Genomic DNA, 24,604 nt, shown 5'->3' on the forward strand with positions numbered 1-24,604 from the left:
CAATTCACCTCTATACTGGGAGGCCAATTTTATGATTTTATCCAAATTGTATCCAGTTTGGCCTGATTTCAAAATGGATCAAAGTTATGCAAATTTAAATTTATCCAACCAAATTAATTGGTAGAAATGATCAAAGATGATGACAGAAAATGAGGTGCGGTACCGTACAGAGATAACAAAAGTAGTAGCTAATAGAATCGCACCGCACTGAGCGAGCACTTAAAATGGTAGATTTTGTTGTAGCGAGAAACCGAGGTGAATGGTCAACAGTGCAGGATACCACAAAAGTCAAAATATGTAGGAAGTAGGTGAGATAAATCAAATAATAGTTTTCAGGTGACGCCTAAACTTGAATTTTAAGGGACTGAGGATTGAAGGAGGAAGAACAGACTGAGGGAAATATGGTCATAGCTTTGGGATCTTAGTAAAGAATAAATTAAAGTTGGAGCTGTTGCAATGCACGTTGAGGGCCAATTCTCTACTCCCTCCAGGGAGCTTTATTCCTAGAAAGTGCATGGAAGAAATTACAGATGCACATTCCAAGATTTTCGAGCCATTAAAATTGATGGACGGTTCTCACGATGTGCTTCCTCTGAGTGCTACTCTTCACTGGGAGCATGGCAGCACAGAATCGGCCATTGATTTCAGCATAGTGAAGACATAAGAATTAGGAAGTACATATAGGATGGTATATTTGGAGCTTAGAAAGATCAAGAGGAGCAATGCCATAATAGTATCAACAAAGTACAGACAAGAAAGACTGATAGTGAGCGAGACTGTGTCGGCATTCACAGGAAGAAAAACCTATTTCTTTTTTTTTTCAGGACTTACTTCTGCAACCACTTTGGAAAGAATTTGGATTAATTTTTAAATGCATCCTTCTTACTGATTGGTCTGGACTGCTGTAGGATAGCCATGCTACACCATTCCTCTCATTTCTGTAGCTCTATGTTGAAATCATCAAACCATCCAATCTGGATTGACACCAAAAATCAACGGTTTACATCTTATTCATTGTCACCCTTCCTGTTGTATTGGATCATTCTGGTAGTGTTAACATTTCCTAGTTCAGTACATTGTATAACATACAAGGTGGGGGTCATAGGACCCTGGACGTGTGACCCTATTTTTGCCAAAGCTCTTCCAAATCTTGCTGCTAAATTAGCTATTGATCAAATCAACAAGGATTCCTCTTTAAATCTTGGCAACCACTTTGATTATGTGATACTAAATGAAGACTGTCAGACCTCCAAAGCTTTGGCTGCTTTTCTTGAATATTCAGAACTAGCATCAGGATTCATAGGTCCAACAAATCCAGGCTACTGTGATGCTGCTTCCCTTCTGGGAAAAAATTGGAATAGAATCGTATTTTCATGGGCTTGTATAAACTATGAACTGGACGATGCTACAAATTACCCAACGTTTGCGAGAACTTTACCATCACCCACAAGAGTTCTCCTCACTGTGATGAAATACTTCCAGTGGGCCCATGTAGCCATCATCTCTTCAACTGAAGACATTTGGGTGGATACAGCTGCGAAATTGGCTAGTGCCCTCAGGAAACAAGGCCTGCCAGTGAGAATTGTGTTGCCAATGGGCAACGAATCTGGGAGTGTCAGGAAAGCTCTAGAGAAAATAAAGACTGTCGACAAACTTCGCAGTATGTATACATTTTTCTCTAGGATTGAAATAATCACTAGAAATTTACAGTCTGTAATCTATTTATTAGAACATTGCTGATAGTTGAATGCTCTAGAGAGCCTTAACAGTAGAAGATTGCGCAGATCCTTCAGCACTACTCAATTTATCACTGTATCAATATGTGAAGTGCTCTCTGAGGACCAGTAGATGAGACTGCTGGGTGAATAACGAAGGCATTTTTTTCCCCTCTATTTTATTGACAATCCCCATGATTACTCTCTTACTCTATCTTATCCTTTCCTAGAACCTCAAAACTGTGGTATTCTTCATCTCCATCAGTGTTCCCTTCCTTTTATAAATCTGAGGCTTTATAACCCATACTTGGTATCGCCTGATTGCTGCTTTTTTATTTATGTTGTCTGTTTATTTTATTGGTGGTGTCCTGAACCATTGCTCTTCACTTAAGGGGCCAAATGGCTTATTCCTATTATTATTGGCCAAAGAGCCAAAGGCGACATGAGGAAAAACTTTTTTACGCAGCGAGTGGTTAGGATCTGGAATGCACGGCCTGAAAGGGTGGTGGAGGCAGACTCAATCGTGGCTTTCAAAAGGGAATGGGATAAGTACCTGAAGGAAAAAAATTTGCAGGGCTACGGGGAAAGGGCGGGGGAGTGGGACTAGCTGAAGTGCTAGCAAAGAGCTAGAAATTTACAGTCTGTAATCTATTTATTAGAACATTGCTGATAGTTGAATGCTCTAGAGAGCCTTAACAGTAGAAGATTGCGCAGATCCTTCAGTACTACTCAATTTATCACTGTATCAATATGTGAAGTGCTCTCTGAGGACCAGTAGATGAGACTGCTGGGTGAATAACGAAGGCATTTTTTTCCCCTCTATTTTATTGACAATCCCCATGATTACTCTCTTACTCTATCTTATCCTTTCCTAGAACCTCAAAACTGTGGTATTCTTCATCTCCATCAGTGTTCCCTGAAGGTGCCAGGAAGGCAGTAGCAGCCAACTGCTGCACAGGCTGGGAGGAAAAAAAGTGGAAGAGCTATAGTGATAGGGGACTCAATTGTAAGGGGAATAGGTAGGCGTTTTTGCGGCCGCAATCGAGACTCCAGGATGGTGTGTTGCCTCCCTGGTGCAAGGGTCAAGGACGTCTCGGAGCGGCTGCAGAACATTTTGGAGGGGGAGGGTGAACAGCCAGTTGTCGTGGTGCACATAGGCACCAACGACATAGGTAAAAAATGGGATGAGGTCCTAAAAGCAGAATATAGGGAGTTAGGAGGTAAATTAAAAAATAGGACCTCAAAGGTAGTAATCTCAGGATTGCTACCAGTGCCACATGCTAGTCAGAGTAGAAATAGGAGGATATTTCAAATGAATACGTGGCTAGAGGAATGGTGCAAGGAGGAGGGATTCAAATTCCTTGGGCATTGGAACCGGTTCTGGGAGAGGTGGGACCAGTACAAACGGGACGGTTTGCACCTGGGCAGGGCCGGGACCGATGTCCTAGGGGGAGTGTTTGCTAGTGCTGTTCGGGGGGGTTTAAACTAAAATGGCAGGGGGTTGGGAACCTGAGCATGGAGACAGAGGAAAGGAAAACAGGGATCAAAGCAAAAGATAGGAAGGAGAAAAACAAAAGTGGCAGTCAGAGAAATCAACGGTTTAAATCAAACGTGGCCACAGTAAATAATAATTCTAATAGGCCTAAGAGCGTTAAAAAAACAAGCCTGAAGGCTTTGTGTCTTAATGCGAGGAGCATTTGTAATAAGGTGGATGAATTGGTTGCGCAAATAGAGGTAAACGGATATGATTTGGTTGGGATTACGGAAACGTGGCTCAAGGATGGCCAAGACTGGGAACTCAACATCCAGGGTTATTCGATATTCAGGTAAGATAGGCAAAAAGGAAAGGGAGGTGGGGTAGCATTACTGGTTAAAGAAGGGATTAATACAATTGTAATGAAGGATATTAGCTCTGATGATGTGGAATCTGTATGGGTAGAATTGAGAAATACTAAGGGGAAAAAAAGCATTAGTGGGAGTGGTATTTTGACCTCCAAACAGTAAGGCGGAGGTTGGGGATGGCATTAAAAGGAAAATTAAAGAAGCGTGCAATAAGGGCACAGCAGTCATCATGGGTGACTTTAATCTACATATAGATTGGGCCAACCAAATTAGTAACAATACTGTGGAGGAGGAATTCCTGGAGTGTTTACGGGATGGTTTCCTGGACCAATATGTCGAGGAACCAACCAGAGATCAGGCCATCTTAGACTGGGTATTATGTAACGAGAAAGGATTAATTAGCAATCTTGTTGTACGAGGCCCCTTGGGTCGGAGCGATCATAATATGATCGAATTCTTCATTAAGATGGAGAATGAAGTAGTTGACTCAGAGACTAGGGTCCTGAATTAAAATAAAGGAAACTACGATGGTCTGAGGAGCGAGTTGGGTGGGATTGATTGGGGAATGGCACTCAAAGGGTTGACAGTGGATAGGCAATGGCAAACATTCAAAGACCGAATGGATGAGCTACAGAATTTGTTCATCCCAGTTTGGCATAAAAATAAAACAAAAAAGGTGACTCAACTGTGGCTAACAAGGGAAATTAGGGATAGCATAAGATCCAAGGAGAGGACATATAAATTGGCTAGAAAACGCAATAATCCTGAGGATTGGGAGCAGTTTAGGAGTCAACAAAGGAGGACAAAGGGATTAATTAAGAAAGGGAAAATAGAATATGAGAGTAAGCTTTCAGGGAACATAAAAACTGACTGTAAAAGCTTTTATAGATATGTGAAGAGAAAAAGATTGGTGAAGTCAAGCGTAGGTCCCTTACAGTCAGAATCAGGGGAATTTATAATGGGAAACAAGGAAATGGCAGACCAACTAAATACATACTTTGGTTCTGTCTTCACAAAGGAGGACACAAATAACCTCCCAGAGATGTCGGGGAACATAGGGTCTGATGAAAGGGAGGAACTGAAAGAAATCAGTATTTGTAGGGAAATGGTGTTAGGAAAATTGATGGGACTGAAGGCTGATAAATCCCCAGGGCCTGATGGTCTACATCCCAGGGTACTTAAGGAAGTGGCCCTAGAGATAGTAGATGCATTGCTGGTCATCTTCCAGAACTTGATCGACTCTGGAATGGTACCCATGGATTGGAGGGTAGCTAATGTTACCTCACTATTCAAAAAAGGTGGTAGAGAAAAAGCGGGGAATTATAGACCGGTAAGCCTGACATCGGTAGTGGAGAAAATGCTGGAGTCTATTATAAAAGATGTAATAGCAGAGCACTTGGAAAGCAGTGAGAGGATCGGACAAAGTCAACATGGATTTACAAAACGTAAATCATGCTTGACTAATCTACTGGAATTTTTTGAGGATGTAACTGGTAAAATAGATAAGGGAGAACCAGTGGATGTGGTGTATTTGGACTTTCAGAAGGTTTTCGATAAGGTCCCACATAAGAGATTAGTGTGCAAAATTAAGGCACATGGGATTGGGGGCAAGGTATTGACTTGGATAGAGAACTGGTTGGCGGACAGAAAGCAAAGAGTTGGAATAAACAGGTCGTTTTCCGAGTGGCAGGCAGTGACTATTGGGGTACCGCAAGGATCAGTCCTAGGACCCCAGCTGTTCACAATATATATTAATGATCTGGACGAGGGAATTGGATATAATATCTCCAAATTTGCAGACGACACAAAGCTGGGTGGGAGGGTAAGCTGTGAGGAGGATGTCGTGAAACTCCAGTACGATTTGGACAGGTTGGGTGATTGGGTAGAAACATGGCAAATGCACTATAATGTGGATAAATGTGAGGTTATCCACTTTGGTGGCAAAAACAGGAAGGCAGATTATTATTTGAATGGCAATAGATTGGGAGAAGGGGAAGTGCAAAGAGACCTGGGTGTTATTGTGCACCAGTCGCTGAAGGTAAGCATGCAGGTGCAGCAGGCGCTTAAGAAGGCAAATGGTATGTTGGCCTTCGTAGCAAGAGGGTTCGAGTACAAGAACAAGGATGTCTTGCTACAGTTGTACAGGGCCTTGGTGAGACCGCACCTTGAGTATTGTGTGCAGTTTTGGTCACCTTACCTGAGGAAGGACGTTCTTGCCATGGAGGGAGTGCAGCGAAGATTCACCAGGCTGATACCTGGGATGGCAGGAATGACGTATGAGGAGAGATTGTGTCGATTGGGCTTATACTCACTGGAGTTTAGAAGATTGAGAGGGGATCTCATCGAAACCTATAAAATTCTGTCAGGTCTGGACAGACTAGATGCAGGAAGGATGTTTCGGATGGCCGGGGAGTCCAGAACCAGGGGTCATAGTCTAAGGATAAGGGGTAAGCCATTTAGGACTGAAATGAGGAGGAACTTCTTCACCCAGAGAGTGGTGAACCTGTGGAATTCTCTGCCACAGAGGGCGGTGGAGGCCAGTTCATTAAATATATTCAAGAAAGAGTTGGATATATTTCTTGAGGCTAAAGGGATCAAGGGATATGGGGAGAAGGCAGGGACAGGGTACTGAATTTGGATGATCAGCCATGATCTCGTTGAATGGCGGAGCAGGCTCGAGGGGCCGAATGGCCTACTCCTGCTCCTATCTACTATGTTTCTATGTTTCTATGTGCTCTCACAGAGAGCCGGCATGGGCTCGATGGGCAGAATAGCCTCCTTCTGTGCTGTAACTGTCCTAGGATTCTATAAGGTAAATTCATCAACCGGCACTGGAAGAGAGCGCAGGTTGGAGAATTGGCACTACAGTGTTGTAACCCTATTTCTGTCCTGTACTCTCTTTAAGCACAGCTCTCCACAGGGAGCATGGAATTGAGGAAATGACCCTTTTGTTCCTATGTCTGCTATACATAACCTTGCTAAAGCCCTAGGGCCGGTTGCAGTTGTAAAGGAAATGTTCGATCAGCTCTTGACACATCAGTATGTTTCCATGGGGTTGAGCTTTGTTGTTATGTGCACAGTAAAAGACAATGATTTAACATAAGTAGTCTAGGTAATTAAAAATGAGGAGATTTCATTCCCTCAGTGTACTATTTTGAGTGCATCAATACATTCACAATAAAGGGTAGATTTTACAAATTTGTGTCCCGAGCTCAGATATTCATTCACTGGCTGCGTATATCGGGAATTTGGACACATAGGTCAGAAAGTCCCCCTAAGATTTTTCATTCGTTAAAATTAATGGACATTGAATCCCAAGGGGCACTGTGATCTATTCCAGAACTCTTGATATGTGCCCCCAGTGCATGAAGTTCTACATCGGGAGGCAAATTCATAATGGCCGGATTTTGCGGTCAGCGGCGAAAGAACGGCGCTTGCCCTTCATTACACTTACACTTGTTCACAGATTTTCTGTGGGCTTTTTCACTGGAACTTGCGGTTATTAGAGAGCAAAAACCTCTCTACAGGGAATCTGGGACCTGTGTAAATAGGGCAAGCAACAGTGTGTCTCCTTAACCAATAAAATTGAAGAATCCTTACTGAGATACTTGGCCCTAATTTTTTTAAAGCCAGGTGGATTCCCTGCTCAGGCCTGAGTTAAAATTACAGTCAGGTCTTAATTATATCATTGGGCCGCAACGTGCGTATATAAAGAAGGACCCTGTTGACTCCGAGCATGTGTCCTTGCTGCCTGCTCAGGAGAGCACGTTAAAATTGCAGATGTTGCAATCGTGGCGGCTTTCGGACAGGTAAGAGTCAGGATGATTTTAACTGCCCACCCACCAGGTTTCTGCTGAGCGAGTAGGGTTAAAATCGCCCCCGCAGAGTCTAAACCAGGAAGTGTAAGTTAGAATATTTAATTCAATGTCAAATCGTGTGCATAAAGCAAAAGAATGATGGGATTAAGAGAGTGATAAAAGAGACAGAAAGAAAAAGTTTTAAAAAATCAATTTAAATTTTTTAAAATCTGAAGGAATGAGACTCCACACTTGTAAAAGTTAGTTTTCAGTGCCAGAGAGGTTGACAGAAATTACGACTTATCACAACGTTGAAAATTCACTTGCACTTGAATGGACAAGCCCTAACTTTTTCTGGCAAGTTTAGAGGGTATCTATCACATAAATACTGCAAATTCACGCCCTGCCATGTATTTGAATGTTGAGTCTCTTAGCAAGATACTGCTATAGCGAAGCTTCTGGAGGAGCAGGGCAACTTGGACAGCAACTTCCTGATTTCCACGTTTAACTGCGTATGTGCGGACGCTGGAAGTTGCTGTCCGATTTACTCTTTAATAATGGTGAGCACTGATAGCCTCATCGTTCTTATTACCACAAATCCGGGGAATAATGTCTGCCATTAAATTCCTGGCTGTTCCAATTTAATGTAGTCATTAATCCGTTTAAAATAAACAGGTTAACAACTACAATAAAATACTCCAACAAGAATTTAATGGACTGCGCTAACCTGTCTTGCACAGAGGGTATTAAACTCCAAGATGTGTTGAATTCCTACCAGGTAATTTGCATTTCAGTTTTAGTTCTCATAGAGCCTCTTATCCTTAATATACAATAGGCTAAAAACCTGAAGTCATTTTGCAATTGTGTTACCAAGAATTGATCTATAAGCATACAGATGTCTCAGAACATTGCACAGCTAACATTTTTATTATTGACCCATGCTTTCAGGAGCCTCATTAAAGAAAGCAACGGGAGCAAGCAGTAATTCAACCAAACTTATTTAACAACCTCTCTCACTCATAGAAACATAGAAACATAGAAGATAGGAGCAGGAGTAGGCCATTCGGCCCTTCAAGCCTGCTCCGCCATTCAATGAGATCATGGCTGATCATCCAAATTCAGTACCCTGTCCCTGCCTTCTCCCCATATCCCTTGATCCCTTTAGCCTTAAGACATATATCCAACTCTTTTTTGAATATATTTAATGAACTGGCCTCCACCGCCCTCTGTGGCAGAGAATTCCACAGGTTCACCACTCTCTGGGTGAAGAAATTCCTCCTCATTTCAGTCCTAAATGGCTTACCCCTTATCCTTAGACTATGACCCCTGGTTCTGGACTCCCCAGCCATCATAAACATCCTTCCTGCATCTAGTCTGTCCAGGCCTGACAGAATTTTATAAGTTTCGATGAGATCCCCTCTCAATCTTCTAAACTCCAGTGAGTATAAGCCCACTCGACACAATCTCTCCTCATACGTCATTCCTGCCATCCCAGGTATCAGCCTGGTGAATCTTCGCTGCACTCCTTCCATGGCAAGAACGTCCTTCCTCAGGTAAGGCGACCAAAACTGCACACAATACTCAAGGTGCGGCCTCACCAAGGCCCTGTACAACTGTAGCAAGACATCCTTGTTCCTGTACTCGAACCCTCTTGCTACGAAGGCCAACATACCATTTGCCTTCTTAACCGCCTGCTACACCTGCATGCTTACCTTCAGCGACTGGTGCACAAGAACACCCAGGTCTCTTTGCACTTCCCCTTCTCCCAATCTATTGCCATTCAAATAATAATCTGCCTTCCTGTTTTTGCCACCAAAGTGGATAACCTCACATTTATCCACAGTATAGTGCATTTGCCATGTTTCTGCCCAATCAGCCAATCTGTCCAAATCGTACTGGAGTTTCACGACATCCTCCTCACAGCTTACCCTCCCACCCAGCTTTGTGTCGTCTGCAAATTTGGAGATATTATATCCAATTCCCTCGTCCAGATCATTAATATATATTGTGAACAGCTGGGGTCCTAGGACCGATCCTTGCGGTACTCCACTAGTCACTGCCTGCCACTCGGAAAACGACCCGTTTATTCCAACTCTTTGCTTTCTGTCCGCCAACCAGTTCTCTATCCAAGTCAATACCTTGCCCCCAATCCCATGTGCCTTAATTTTGCACGCTAATCTCTTATGTGGGACCTTATCGAAAGCCTTCTGCAAGTCCAAATACACCACATCCACTGGCTCTTCCTTATCTATTTTACCAGTTACATCCTCAAAAAATTCCAGTAGATTAGTCAAGCATGATTTACCTTTTATAAATCCATGTTGACTTTGTCCGATCCTGTCACTGCTTATCAAGTGCTCTGCTATTACATCTTTTATAATAGATTCTAGCATTTTCCCCACTACCGATGTCAGGCTTACCGGTCTATAATTCCCCGCTTTTTCTCGACCACCTTTTTTGAATAGTGGGGTAACATTAGCTACCCTCCAATCCATGGGCACTGTTCCAGAGTCTATCGACTCCATCAAAATATTCCCTGTCTTTCTCCATTTCACTTATCATACGTGGTTGTTCTGAAACTTCCTCTCTTGTTCTTCCTATGCTCCCAGTAGACCCTCCTAAACACTCTGCTTCCTTTGTGCATTCTCGCTGTATCGAAGTAAAGACATAGCCCACCTTCTTCTACTCCAATGAATTCTTTCCCAGGCCCTCAATACATTTGATTAGATAACAACAGCGAGGACACTTCAATAATTCATGAATTGAGACATCCTGAGGATCTGATAATTGGCCCATTTATATAAATGTAAGTTCCTTCCTTAACTCATCTTCTCTCTTATTCTTGACAATTTCGGTAGTGTCTGCACTTTGGACCTTGGCCTTTCACCTATGTTTCTTGATGAAAGAAAACTTACTGAAGGGAAATGAGAAGATTGGCTAACTAAATCACTTTTGTATAGAGAATGATCCAAGCATTGCATTGATTATCAAACCTTAACAAAAGACGCATACATGCCAGTGGTATTGGGCGATATAATAACTTTTTTCCAATAACAAGATAGAATTATGAAATAACAACAGAAAACGCTGGAAATACTCAGCAGGTCAGGCAGCATCCGTGGAGAGAGAAACAGAGTCAACGTTTCAGGTCGAAGACCTTTCGTCAGCATCTGCTTTCCATTTCCTGCTTTTTTCCAGTTCTGACGAAAGGCCATCGACCTGAAACGTTAACTCTGTTTCTCTCTCCACGGATGCTGCCTGGCCTGCTGTGTTTTTCCAGCGTTTTCTGTTGTTATTTTGGATTCCCAGCATCCGCAGTATTTTGCTATTGTAATAGAATTATGAATCTTTACCCTACAATAACAGCTTGATAACAAAATTCTTCTGTATGTTTTTCAGTGATAATCATGTGTATGCACTCAGTTCTTATTGGAGGTGGGGAACAGAAACACCTTTTGGAACTTGCCCATGACTTGCAGATGACTGATGGCAGCTACGTGTTTATACCATACGATGCTCTTCTTTACAGTCTCCCATACCAAAACACTCCCTACCCAGTGCTGGTGAACAACTCCAAGCTGCAGAAGGCATATGATTCAGTGCTGACAATCACTGTGGATTCTGCGAAAATGTCATTTCACCAGGCATTTCAGGAGCATGTGCAGAACAGGGAAATTGTAACTCACTTGAAGCCTGAGCAGGTACGCCTTTTATTATTATTCAGCTATCTCCCCACTTCTGCCGAAGACAGTGATGTATGCTGGGATACAATTCCTTCAGGTTCCTTGCCCGAGTGGCCATTTTTCATGGATGAGCTGGGCAGTGCATGTTGACAAACTGTTTGACCATCACAACCAAGGCCAGAGCCTAACATCCATACCTGCTTTCTTGCCAGCAGTGATCATTGGGCAGTGATCATTCGGAGGAATGCTGGCTATTTTATTTTTCTTCCTTAGTCCAAAGGTGCTAAGGTCAATTGCAGCATCCCTTGCTGCTCCAGTTGAGGCCAGCACACTCCAGAGATCTTTTCAGCCTATATGGCTCAGTAACCACACCACATGGTGCATTTATCCACGAAGCCACACTTTCTTCATCAAAGGGGTATGGGGAGAGAGCGGGAATATGGTATTGAGATAGAGGATCAGCCACGATCATATTGAATGGCGGAGCAGGCTCGAAGGGCCGAATGGCCTACTCCTGCGTTTCTATGTTTCACACATTTGTACCATACTGGTCGATCCTCTGTGGCATTAACCCCTAGGAGTCAAGGCCAAGTGTAGTCTTCGTGTGAAGCACGATTAGATGCTGGTGGATAACCGCACCAAGGCATGCAGACATAATTCAGGGCCCCATTTTAATGTGATACATTCTGACCGTATCTTTATATTTCCTTTATAAATTCCTGTGTCCACATTTATAATGGAAACTGCTTAGGTCGTCGTCGTACGTGTCTTCACACTGTTCCCTTCGGGGAACTGTATGAAGTGGTGGAAGGATTTCTGGCCACGATTAATGCTCCTTCCATGACCGTAACCATCTTCGTACCAGCCATTAGGATAGTTAGTCCTATGGCGGGAGGGTTTTACGGGCTCCCACAACCCATACGAGGGGGGGGGCCACCCACACCCACGGACGCAAGCATCCCGCTGGATGTCAACCCAGAATTTAGAGCCGGAGCTCCGACTCCACTTGCCGGGACTGTCTGGAGCGGGGTTCGAAACCCTACGCCTTCTGGCCCAGCGGCGGGGATGCTACCGCTACGCCAAAGGCCCACTCCCACTGCTTAGGTAAACTTGTCACGGTTTAATGAAATCCTCCCGCCAGTGGTGGCCCTTCCAGGGTGGTTTTTGAAACAGTTTCTTTTTGGTCACCAGGTATCACCGCTGTTTGGAACAATCTATAACGCAATCTACTTTCTTGCCAAAGCTATGAATAACAATAGAAAACATCAAGCCTGGGTCTCTGGAAGCAACATAGCAAAATTTTCCAAAAACATAAGATTTGATGGCTTTAATCAGAGAATCTGGACAGATGGAAATGGGGACAGCTTCACTGATTATGTAATCCTGGACACTGACGGCAGAGGGACAGAACTGCATCGCACTTATATCGTAGATATGGAAGCAGATCTAATACGATTAACAGGGAGGAGAATTCATTTTCCCAATGGAGTCTTACCTAAAACAGACTCTGCATGCTGGTTTACTCGTGGGAAAATCTGCACAGGAGGTAAAGTGACATCTTTACCATCTTACACTTCCTTAGAATTCTTTAGTTCCAGTTGGGAGTTTATTTTTTGTCTGGGCAAAAATGTCAAATTTTATATTTCAAAGATGTCAAAGATGTCTAATTCAGGGGGCCAGAATTTGCTCTCAAATTAGTGGTGAGGCTAATGGTGCTCGCCGTTATTTATGCAAAATGCTCAGGCGAGGGGCGAATGCACGGTTAAACGCGGAAATCCAAAAGTTGCTGTCCGAGATGTGCCACTCTCCCATTAGCGTCGCGAAAATGGCATCTCACTGTCTGCCTCACCATTGAAACGCATTGAGCGACATGAATATGAACTAAACTCAGCACGGAAAGTTAAGTCTACTCCATTTCAGTCTAAGCACCGCTTTAACGACATGATAAGTGTTAATTACTGTCAAACAATCTCTCTGGCACTGAAAATTTACTATTACAAGTGTGGAGTCTCATTCCTTCAGGTTTTAATTATTGTTGGAGATTTAAAAAATGTCAGATTTAAAATTATTTTTTTTACCTTTGTTTTCTGTCTTTTTTTTCTCTTTCTTAATCCAATCTCTCTTTCCCTCTCTTTATTTCTCTTTCTGTACCTGATTTGACATTGAATTCACCCACTCTAGTTTACACTTCCTTCTCAGTCCTTATGCTGTTAATTTCACTATCCTTCAATCTGATTGGTTAAGGAGATACACAGTTGCTTGCTCTGTTCACTCAGGTCCCAGATGCCCGGTTTCCCTCGCTGCAACGTTATCAGCTCGCACTTTCAGCAACTTGTGGTGCAAAATATCATCGCGATTAAGTGTGCGAGGGCAAGTCTAACGAACGGCGGACACTGCCATAGCAAATTATGGGCCAATATGTTGTTCATTATTTGTGTGTTCTATTAATTGGCATGATAATGAATATGAGCCCAGACAATGATTCCAACAGGTGGTTTTACTGCAGAGAGCATCACTCAAGCCAGATCTGCCCCTACTTGAGTCTACACTGGTGCTCTGTGCATGAGTTGTCACAGGAGTGGGGACCCAGCTGATTTCACCCCTCCTAGCCCACTGAGACCACTTGGAGTGCTTCTATTGCTGCCTCAGCCAACGTCAGCAAACTCAGCACTGACTGGGAACCAAACCTAGGGCCGCCTTGGTTGCATGGTCAGCATCATACCTCTTGGCACAATTACCCACTGAGCCATTAGTGGTATTAGTGGAATCTCTGTTGCCCAACTGTGTGGCAGCAATTAGATTTTCAATGTCGGAGCGGATGATCTGTCAAGTCGGAACTTGGGATTTAGTGCATGCAAATTCTTCCCCATTAAAAACCGTTGCAGAGCTAATAGTGTGACTTTTCCTGGGTTTAGCATTCAAATGGCATCTGAAAAATGGATGTTATGCACAGGAAAATGGAACAGTAATCAGTTGTCCTTATGTTTCTGAACAAGCACTGGCTCTGTATGGCTTTTCTGATGGCTATACATGGCTGCGCCTGGAGAGAATACGATGTAAATGGCAGATGGATCTGTACAGAGATTTCCTGTAATAGTGATGTGTGCAGATCAAGAGCAGACTGCTCCCATTAAAAAAAAACAGATGCTACTGCTTCCAGGGCTGCTATCTAGGTGCTATCTCTTTTAAGGGACAGACTAGTATTGTTAAGATAGATCTTTATTTTTGACTGTTTGAATAAAAATGGTTTAGGTGCTTCAGGACTTGTTGCTGTTAGTCCTTTATACTTAGTGATAGAGGCCATGTTTCGTACTGTTACCACACTCCACACAGTTTTGTGACATTTCTTGTTTGGAGGCAGACGAGGGGAAACAATCACAAGCCCCTTTGACAGTTGCTGAAGAAATGTTTCTAGCCCTCTCCTGAGTGACTAACAAGTGTTTCCCCAGCACAAACAGGAATTCTGCCCTCCCTTTGACCACACAATTACTCAATCCCACTTACAATGAAAAGAGAAGCCACACAGCCAATTCAGAATCCTTCTTTATATTTCCATTCCCGTTATTCTTCATACCCACACTTGTTTTCCCTCTTCCCCTGTCTACTGTTTGGCCCCACATTGTTGCCCTTTCACTAACTGCCTCCAAGGTACCCGGACTGTAGCTTGGGGTGCTGCCGTCACCCCAGCCAAGGACCAGCAACACAAAATAATTTGCAGTGGATAGCACCTTTAAATGAATGTGAAGATCATTGACGTGTAAATCACAGCTTTGGGCAAGCATAACTGGATTTTAAAACTTGCCATTATTCATCAGAAACTGTCCAGATGAAAATCCTTCTCCCCCAAAAACTCTCAAAGTCTAAGCCCTTCAGGTTCTCTCATTGGGCTTCCATTGTCTCTGCTCCTTTGAGGTTGTTGCTGCCTTTAAGGCCTAATAAAACCAGGTTCGGCAGGAAGGTTGGGCATGGAGGTCGTCTTCCGGCAGGGTGTGTTTCTGGTGCTCTCTGCACAAATTGCCCCCAGACTGTGCCTAATTGGTGGAGACAGAAAGAGGTTATAAGAAAAGGTTATATTAAGCTTTAATATATTTCTTTACTTTCACTATAAAAATCCACAACCTATACAGAAGGACATTGGCTGCCAGTGTAAGTGTGCACATTGGCTGCCAGTGTAAGTGTGCACATTGACTGCCAGTGTAAGTGTGCACATTGGCTGCCAGTGTAAGTGTGCACATTGGCTGCCAGTGTAAGTGTGCACATTGGCTGCCAGTGTAAGTGTGCACATTGGCTGCCAGTGTAAGTGTGCACATTGACTGCCAGTGTAAGTGTGCACATTGGCTGCCAGTGTAAGTGTGCACATTGACTGCCAGTGTAAGTGTGCACATTGGCTGCCAGTGTAAGTGTGCACATTGACTGCCAGTGTAAGTGTGCACATTGACTGCCAGTGTAAGTGTGCACATTGGCTGCCAGTGTAAGTGTGCACATTGACTGCCAGTGTAAGTGTGCACATTGGCTGCCAGTGTAAGTGTGCACATTGACTGCCAGTGTAAGTGTGCACATTGGCTGCCAGTGTAAGTGTGCACATTGACTGCCAGTGTAAGTGTGCACATTGACTGCCAGTGTAAGTGTGCACATTGGCTGCCAGTGTAAGTGTGCACATTGACTGCCAGTGTAAGTGTGCACATTGACTGCCAGTGTAAGTGTGCACATTGACTGCCAGTGTAAGTGTGCACATTGACTGCCAGTGTAAGTGTGCACATTGGCTGCCAGTGTAAGTGTGCACATTGACTGCCAGTGTAAGTGTGCACATTGACTGCCAGTGTAAGTGTGCACATTGACTGCCAGTGTAAGTGTGCACATTGGCTGCCAGTGTAAGTGTGCACATTGACTGCCAGTGTAAGTGTGCACATTGACTGCCAGTGTAAGTGTGCACATTGACTACCAGTGTAAGTGTGCACATTGACTGCCAGTGTAAGTGTGCACATTGACTGCCAGTGTAAGTGTGCACATTGACTGCCAGTGTAAGTGTGCACATTGGCTGCTAGGTTAGGTGTACTTGAGAGAAGATCAGTATGAAGTTTTATCATTTTGAACACCAGCCGTCTTCATGGCTTTTGAATGAGACTGACAATGTATTGCAAATTTGTGCTGAATTACAGCCAGTTTTGTACTGTAAGTCTCCACCTAACAGGAACTGAACTGAATAATTTCACACCTTTGCAGCCAGCGGTGAGGAATCTTTTCCCTCCTCAGTCTGGGCTGGATTCAAACACAGGTCCCACAGGTGAAAGGACAGTGTGTCCACCTTAATTTTGAAACTTAATATCAGAACATTTAACGAGATGACAAAGCTCCTTTATCTATCCCAGTTTAGAAATGTCCTGTTTGTGAATCCATATTGGGCATTTACGTGTAGGACTATGGAAAGAAGTAGGGTGATAATAATAAACTTTCATAAGTTTCTAGCATTCATCAGCATTAAAACTTTTATTTCTCTTTAACTTTATTCTATTGTCACGTTGTTCTATTTACTTTTCCTCATTTTTATTTTAGGTATTAATCCTTTCTTTGCTGTAACAGTGCCACTGTTGATCATCTTCGCTATGCTTTTCAGCGTGGGTCTTGCTTATTTTATAAGGTATAGTCTTTGGCAAATTACCCTTAATAGTAAAAGTTTCAGGTCTAAAGGTTAAGTATAAATCTATTCTACTATCACAAATGTTTATGCACTATTTTGGCCAGCACATGATCTTGAATTGACAGCACGAGTGGATTTTAATTGTACCCGCCTGGCAGAACCCGGGCCAGGTGGGCAGTTAAAGTCGAGCAGGTTACTTCCTGCTCAGATCCCGATATTAACCTGCAGGGTTTTGCAGGCGGAGGAGCAGGCGGGAGCCTCATAAACTTCAAGAGGACATAGACAGGCTGGTGGAATGGGCGGGCACATGACAGATGAAGTTTAACGCAGAAAATTGTGAAGTGATACATTTTGGTAGGAAGAACGAGGAGAGGCAATATAAACTAAAGGGTACAATTCTAAAGCGGGTGCAGAAACAGAGAGACCTTCGGGTATATGTGCACAAATTGTTGAAGGTGGCAGGGCAGGTTGAGAATGCAGTTGAAAAAGCATACGGGATCCTGGGCTTTATAAATAGAGGCATAGAGTCCAAAAGCCAGGAAGTTATGAACCACCTTTATAAAACACTGGTTCGGCCACAACTGGAGTATTGTGTCCAATTCTGGGCACCGCACTTTAGGAAGGATGTGAAGGCCTTAGAGAGGGTGCAGAAAAGATTTACGAGAATGGTTCCAGGGATGAGGGACTTCAGTAACGTGGATAGACTGGAAAAGCTGGGGTTGTTCTCCTTAGAGCAGAGAAGGTAGAGAGGAGCTTTGATAAAGGTGTTCAAAATCATGAGGGGTCTAGACAGAGTAGATAGAGAGAAACGGTTCCCATTGGTGGAAGGGTCGAGAACCAGAGTGTAACGTATGTACCTTTAAGGGGGGAACTACTTTTTACAGCTCATGTATACTGTAGTACCGGCAGTGACCACACCTGTATATAACGCTGAGTAGTAATCTGTACAGTTCAGTTGCAGTCTGAGCCACGTTGAGTAAACACCGTTGTACCGTTCTCCGCAGTCTGTGTCTGATTATTACATGGATGTAACATTGGCGACGAGGCAAGTTCGAACCTACCTGCAACTCTGCATCACCTCCCGGGGATTCGTTCCTGGAGATCAGTGGATTGGAGGTCAATACCAGAGACTCAGGCGTCGACCACGGGCAACCGCCCAGTCATCCAGCAGAGACTCGAGAATTGCGGGGGAGGCTGTCGAGAGCCAGGCTTGGCTTTCCAGTCGAGGTGGTCCAGCGAAACGGGCTGGCAACAGGTAGTGCGCAGACCCTTCCCGGACAGCGGCGGGCTAGAGCCCGACCGAGCGGCACAGCAAAGGGCCGAGCAGCGTCGACGGGGGAGAGAGAGAGAGGGCAGAGCGCACAGGGCGCAGCCGGTGTTCAGGGGCCGAGCAGCGTCGGAGAGAGGGAGAGAGAGAAGCGCGCGAAACCTACAGGGCGCTGCCATTGCCACGAGAACCGCCGGGAGCAGCGTCGGCAGCAGCGGGGGAGGAAGGAAAGCATGGGAGACGCCATTTTAAGCCATTGGGAGATGCCATTTTAAACCACACCCAAAATGCCGAAGAGTGGCAGTATCACCGCATTTGACAATGAAGTCGAAGATTGGACTACATATGTCGAACAAATAGAGGTGTACTGCGAGGCAAATGAGGTGTCAGATGACAAGAAAGCGTCGGTATTGTTAAATTTAATGGGTGCAAAGGCGTATGGTTTATTATGAAATCTAGTAACCCCAACGAAGCCATTGGAAAAGAGTTTTGAAGACATAGTAACGATACTAAAGGAACATTTAAACCCCACACCGCTGCTGATAGCAGAAAGATTCAAGTTTCACAAACGGAACCAGCATAAGGATGAAAGCAATGCTGATTATTTAACAGAACTGCGCAAACTATCGAAACACTGCCAGCTTGGAGCGGGACTGGCAGATACCTTAAGGGACAAGTTTGTGTGTGGGCTTCAAAGTGAAGGAACCCAGAGACGGCTTTTATCTGAAAAGGACCTTACGCTGGAAAAGGCTTTCAGCATTGCGGTGTCATATGAAGCAGCAGCACAGGGCGCTGCAGAGATACAACAGAGACCGCAAGAATATGGCACAAACGAAATGTCACATGGAACAGAGAAGTGCTATCGCTGCGGCAGAACAACACACGACCAGAATGATTGCTGGTTCAAAGACAAAGTGTGCAGACAGTGTGGAAAAGTAGGACACATAGCACGAGTCTGCAGGTCGGGAAAGAAAACCAGCAATAAGAAACCGACCAAAGGAAAGTACAAGAAGGTACATAAGATAACGGAGAATAGTTCAGACGAACAAAAGAGTGATAACGACTCCGAAAGCAGGGAACTGAGTTATCTGAAACTACATAATGTGATCACAACGGAGGATCACCGAACCATTTGGGTCACTCTCAAGATAGCAGGAGTCCAGGTAAAGATGGAATTGGACACAGGATCAGCCCTAACAGTCATAAACCGACGGGACTACGAGCGGCTATTCTCACACATACCCTTGAGAGACACAAAAATTATTTTGAAGACGTACACGGGGCAAAAAGTCTACCCCAAAGGAAACACCAAAACTAGACCTGTATGTATTGCAAGATGGAGGACCACCATTACTGGGACATGAATGGATCCGGAAAATACAACTGGATTGGCATTCCATACAGGCACTGACTGTGGCTGACAAAAAGGATGACGACGTCACACCTGGGCGACTGTCAAAGATCCTAACTGACGCGAAAGAAGTGTTCCAGCAAGGACTCGGAACACTAAAAGGCATGACAGCGATGATTAAAATTGAAGAAAACGCAAGCCCAAAATTTTTTAAGGCCAGACCAGTACCTTATGTGATCCACCCAGCCGTCGAAGCAGAGCTGGAGAGTCTGGAACGTTCAGGTGTACTGTCCAAGGTAGACTGGAGCGAGTGGGCTACACCCATTGTCCCTGTGATGAAAAAGTCGTTGAGCAGCATGCCTGGGGAACCAAGGAAGGTTCGCATCTGTGGGGACTTTAAGGTAACAGTGAACCCGATCCTTCACACCGTACAATATCCACTTCCGCGGATTGAAGATATTTTCGCCTCGCTATCTGGAGGGAAACGCTTCACTAAGATTGATCTGGCCCAGGCGTATCTGCAAATGGAGGTAGAAGAAGCATCAAAAAAATACCTCACAACCAACACCCATAAAGGTCTCTACCAATACAACCGGCTGGTATTCGGGGTAGCATCAGCTCCGGCTATTTGGCAGAGGGCAATGGAACAAGTCCTGCAAGGGATCCCAGGGACCCAGTGTTATTTGGACGACATCCTGGTCACGGGCGAAAATGACATCACCTTGCCAACCTGGAGCAGGTGCTCACTAGATTGCAGGAATATGGGCTCCGAGCTAACCGCCCCAAATGCGAGTTTTTTAGAAAACAGATCTCGTATTGTGGCCACGTTATCGATAAAGAGGGGTTACATAAGTCCCCAGAGAAGATTGAGGCAGTAGTCAAGGCTCCAGCACCGGAAAATGTGTCACAACTGAGGTCGTTCCTCGGGCTGGTAAACTACTACCATAAGTTCTTGCCAAATTTGTCTACAATACTACACCCACTGAACACCCTACTGCAAACTGGGGTGCCATGGAAGTGGAGTGATGAATGTAGACGAGCTTTCCAGAAGAGCAAAACACTAATCACATCGAAAGAGGTATTGGCCCATTACAACCCAGCATTACCAATTCGGTTGGCATGTGATGCGTCACCCTACGGCATTGGAGCGGTGCTGTCGCACAAATTCTCGGACGGCTCAGAGAGGCCAATAGCCTTCGCGTCACGATCACTAACCTCAGCCGAGCGTAACTACGCCCAGATTGACAGGGAGGCCCTCAGCCTAGTGTGGGGAGTGAAAAAGTTCAATCACTATCTGCACGGGCAGAAATTCACCTTGCTGACTGATCACCAGCCTCTTGTCTCCATTTTTAATCTGAAGAAGGGCGTTCCGGTGATGACTGCGCAACGACTACAAAGATGGTCACTTTTTCTAGGGGCGCACCACTATGAGTTGAATATAAGGGCACGAAACAGCATGGAAATGCTGATGGGCTATCACGCCTGCCACTGTCTACTGCGGAGGAAGCACCAGCAGTGGATCCTGTCGAAATATTCCATTCGACTATAGTTGAATACCTACCGGTAACTAACGCTCGTATCGAAAAATGACCCGACACTGTCTCTGGTATATGATTTGACGGTGAAGGGATGGCCAGCACACGGTGACTCACTGTTGCCAGTATTCTGGACAAGGAGAGAACAGCTGTCAGTGTGCCGGGGGACCTTGATGTGTGGATCCCGAGTGGTAATTCCACCCAAGTTAAGGGATAGAGTGCTCAATGAGCTTCATGAGGGTCATCTGGGAGGGGTAAAAATGAAAAGCCTAGCCAGGTCTTATGTGTGGTGGCCGGGAATCGATAAACAAATCGAGGACCTGACCAAGAGCTGCTCAGGATGCCAGAAAGTCCAAAATGCACCACCACATGCCCCTCTACACCCATGGGAGTGGCCCTCATCTCCATGGCAACGGGTGCATATTGATTTTGCTGGTCCATTCATGGACTCAATGTTTTTAATAGCCGTGGATGCGCACTCGAAATGGCCTGAGGTCATCAAAATGTCCTCCACCACCACGGAGAAAACTATTGCAGTCCTATGGACCATTTTTGCCAGGAATGGCTTGCCAGAACAGATTTGCTCCGACAACGGACCACAGTTTGTGTCCGAAGAGTTCCGGAGGTTCTTGAAAAAGAATGGGGTAAGGCATTACACATCCGCCCCGTATCATCCAGCCACAAATGGATTGGCTGAGAGGTTCGTACAAACCTTTAAGAAGGCAATAAAGGCTATGTACAATGACAACGTTCCGCTGCAGCACAAGGTGGACAATTTCCTGTTCGCCTACCGGAATGCGACACATGCAGTCACCAACCAGTCCCCAGCCATGATGTTCTTTAACTGAAGGTTAAGATCTCGCCTGGATTTGCTCAGACCAAACGTACGAAGATATGTTGAGAGTAAGCAATTCCAGCACATCCATGAGAACCCAAGAAGGAGCTTCAATGTAGGGCAACCAATCTTGGCCTGCGACTACCGAACAGAAAAATGGCAGCCAGGAACGATATGCACACGGCAGGGCCCACTAATGTACACAGTGGACGTTCGGGAGAGCATCGTGAGACGCCATGCTGACCAGATCCTAGAGTCACAGGAACAAGTGAACCCCATGCCTCGCGCATACGTACCTGGTGATGAACCCGACGTACAGGTAGCACCTACCCCAGAAACAGTAGCATCGGAAGCTGATGAACCAACCGACGACAGGAGGCCAGAATCGCCTCCGCACCAAGAGCAAGACACTCGGGAAAGGCGCTATCCAGAAAGGATCAGGAAGCCTCCCCAAAGACTGAATTTATAAATAGACTATTTTCAGCTAATGTTGCATGTTAAAAGTGTTAATTGTAATTAGTTTGATATTTAATTGTTAAATGAGTGTTATGGTACTGTTAATCTAAAAGGGGAGGAATTGTAATGTATATACCTTTAAGGGGGGAACTACTTTTTACAGCTCATGTATTCTGTAGTACCGGCAGTGACCACACCTGTATATAATGCTGAGTAGTAATCTGTACAGTTCAGTTGCAGTCTGAGCCACGTTGAGTAAACACCGTTGTGCCGTTCTCCACAGTCTGTGTCTGATTATTACATGGACGTAACACAGAGGACACAGATTTAAGGTGATTGGCAGAAGAACCAAAGGCGACATGAGGGAAAACTTTTTTACGCAGCGAGTGGTTAGGATTTGGAATGCACTGCCTGAAAGGGTGGTGGAGATTTAATCGTGGCTTTTAAAAGGGAACTAGATAAGTAGCTGAAGGAAATAAAAATGCAGGGCTATGGGGAAAGGGCAGGGGAGTGGGACTAGCTGAAGTGCTCTTGCAGAGAGCCGGCACGGGCTTGATGGGCCGAATGGCCTCCTACTGTGCTGCAACGATTCTATGATTCTATCTGTTTTAGGGATGTGGTTGAGAGATAAATATTGGCCAGGACACCAGGAGAACTTCTTCTTTGAAAAGTACCATGGGAATTGTTACGTGCACCTTAGAGGGCAGTCTGTTTAATGTCTCATCCAAAGAATGGCACCTCTGACAGTGCAGCACTCCCTCAGTACTGCACTGGAGTGTTAGCCTAGATTATGTGCTCAAGTTTCTGGAGTGGAGCATGAATGCCTGGGCCACTGACTCAGAGGCAAACATGCTACCACTGAGCCAAGGCTGACACCTTGAGGACAACTGAGAGTGAAACAGCGCACCACCAGCAGTGAAACAGAGTGGGGCTAACATGATGTTAAATATCGTGATACCTTTGCTGCTGATTTTTCTTTCTTTTACACGTAATTTTTCCATGGTCTGATTTCTGCTTTTTTCATTTCCAGGCGGCGGATAATTAAAATAAAATTAATGAAAGGCCCTGATAAGATTTTACTGACACTCGACGATGTAACATTTATAAACCCACAGCTCAGTAAAAAGGTTTGTAATTTGGCTGGATATTAATTATATTATCAATTGTATTACTTTATATTATAATATATGAACTTTTCAGTCTGAATCTTATAAAATAGTGAATAAAATCAATATCCTTTATAATCATGCATTTTATCATTCTGTTTGGATCTAACTTTCTCATGTCTGATTTTAAGAAAATCAGTGCTGAGGATAGTCAACTCAGTGAAGGGGGACAAAGCACTTCCGAGACCAGAAGCAGGAAATCTCCCATGCGATCATTCTCATTGAGAAGTCTTACTCCTGCCACCCATGAAAACTCAAATGTAGCAGTTTATGAGGTAATTTTCTATCATATATAGATACAAGGCCTTTTAGTTGTAATAATTACAATTCTAATTTTTAACAGTAAGAAACATTGGCATCAATGAAAGAAAAGAAAGATGTGCATTTCTATAGCGCCTTTCACAACCACCGGACATCTCAAAGCGCTTTACACCCAATGGGAGTACTTTTTGAAGTGTAGTCACTGTTGCAATGTCGGAAACGGGCAGCCAATTTGCACACAACAAAATTCCACAAACAGCAATGTGATGATAACCAGATAATCTGTTTTAGAGATGTTGATTGAAGGATAAATATTGGCTAGGACACCAGGGATAACTCTCCTGCTCTTCTTCAGAATAGTACCATGGGATCTTTTATGTCCACCCAAGAGAGCAGTCAGGACCTCGGTTTAACGTCTCATCTGAAAGACAGCACCTCTGACAGTGTAGCAGTCCCTCAGTACTGCACTGGAGTATCAGCCTAGATTTTTGTGCTCAAGTCTCTGGAGTAGGACTTGAACCCACAACCTTCTGACTCAGAGGCAAGAGTGCTACCCACCGAGCCACTGTCTGACACAATGGGGACGATAATAAATCCCCCACGACGGGTGAGAGAGGGCCGGGGGGGGGGGGATTAAAAGTTAAAAATTGCATTACGTGCCTGCCACCATTTTTACGGTGGTGGATTATGAGACGTGTCTGTGTCCCATCTTGGAGAGGCGGGACACGTCATTATAATATTTAAATCAGTGCAGTTGGGATTTAAATTTAAATTTAACGGTTGCCGGCTGGATTTCCCAGGGCTCGGGAAACCCGTCGGCTAAATGGAGACTGGAGCTGTTGTCTCCACAAGGTAAGTGCTTTTTAGAGCACTCCTTGTGGGCCAGGAGGAGCAGGAGTGCTCACCCCCCCCCACCACCCCCCCACCAGCACCTCAAGAAAACTTCTGCCGATCGCGACTTCTCCTCTTTCCTACTCCCCCAACACCTGCCCCATGATCTTTCCTTCCCTCCTAATTGCCAGGTTCTGACCTAAGCCCCCCTCCCCCCCCACCACAAC

General features: G+C 44.6%; 1 protein-coding gene across 5 annotated transcripts in view; it reads left to right on the top strand.

The window, feature by feature from the left end:
• LOC147125263 (retinal guanylyl cyclase 2-like) overlaps nucleotides 1-24,604 on the top strand; it is a 61,187-nt gene that overhangs the window by 1,391 nt on the left and 35,192 nt on the right. For 3 of the 5 annotated variants that reach the window (XM_086000219.1, XM_086000227.1, XM_086000236.1), the window contains exons 2-7: nucleotides 825-1,660; nucleotides 10,754-11,055; nucleotides 12,229-12,583; nucleotides 16,591-16,675; nucleotides 23,150-23,246; nucleotides 23,417-23,560. In XM_086000219.1, the coding sequence (XP_085856345.1) occupies nucleotides 916-1,660; nucleotides 10,754-11,055; nucleotides 12,229-12,583; nucleotides 16,591-16,675; nucleotides 23,150-23,246; nucleotides 23,417-23,560 (1,728 nt within the window). In that variant the 5' untranslated portion in view covers nucleotides 825-915. Of the gene's footprint in view, nucleotides 1-824; nucleotides 1,661-6,285; nucleotides 8,908-10,753; nucleotides 11,056-12,228; nucleotides 12,584-16,590; nucleotides 16,676-23,149; nucleotides 23,247-23,416; nucleotides 23,561-24,604 lie in introns of those variants that run through there. The other 2 variants (XM_086000256.1, XM_086000246.1) reach the window with 2 other exon arrangements.

This window comes from Somniosus microcephalus, chromosome 1 (assembly GCF_052327205.1).
Source record: "Somniosus microcephalus isolate GS21.2 chromosome 1, FLI_Smic_1.0, whole genome shotgun sequence".
Classification (NCBI taxonomy): Eukaryota; Metazoa; Chordata; class Chondrichthyes; order Squaliformes; family Somniosidae; genus Somniosus; species Somniosus microcephalus.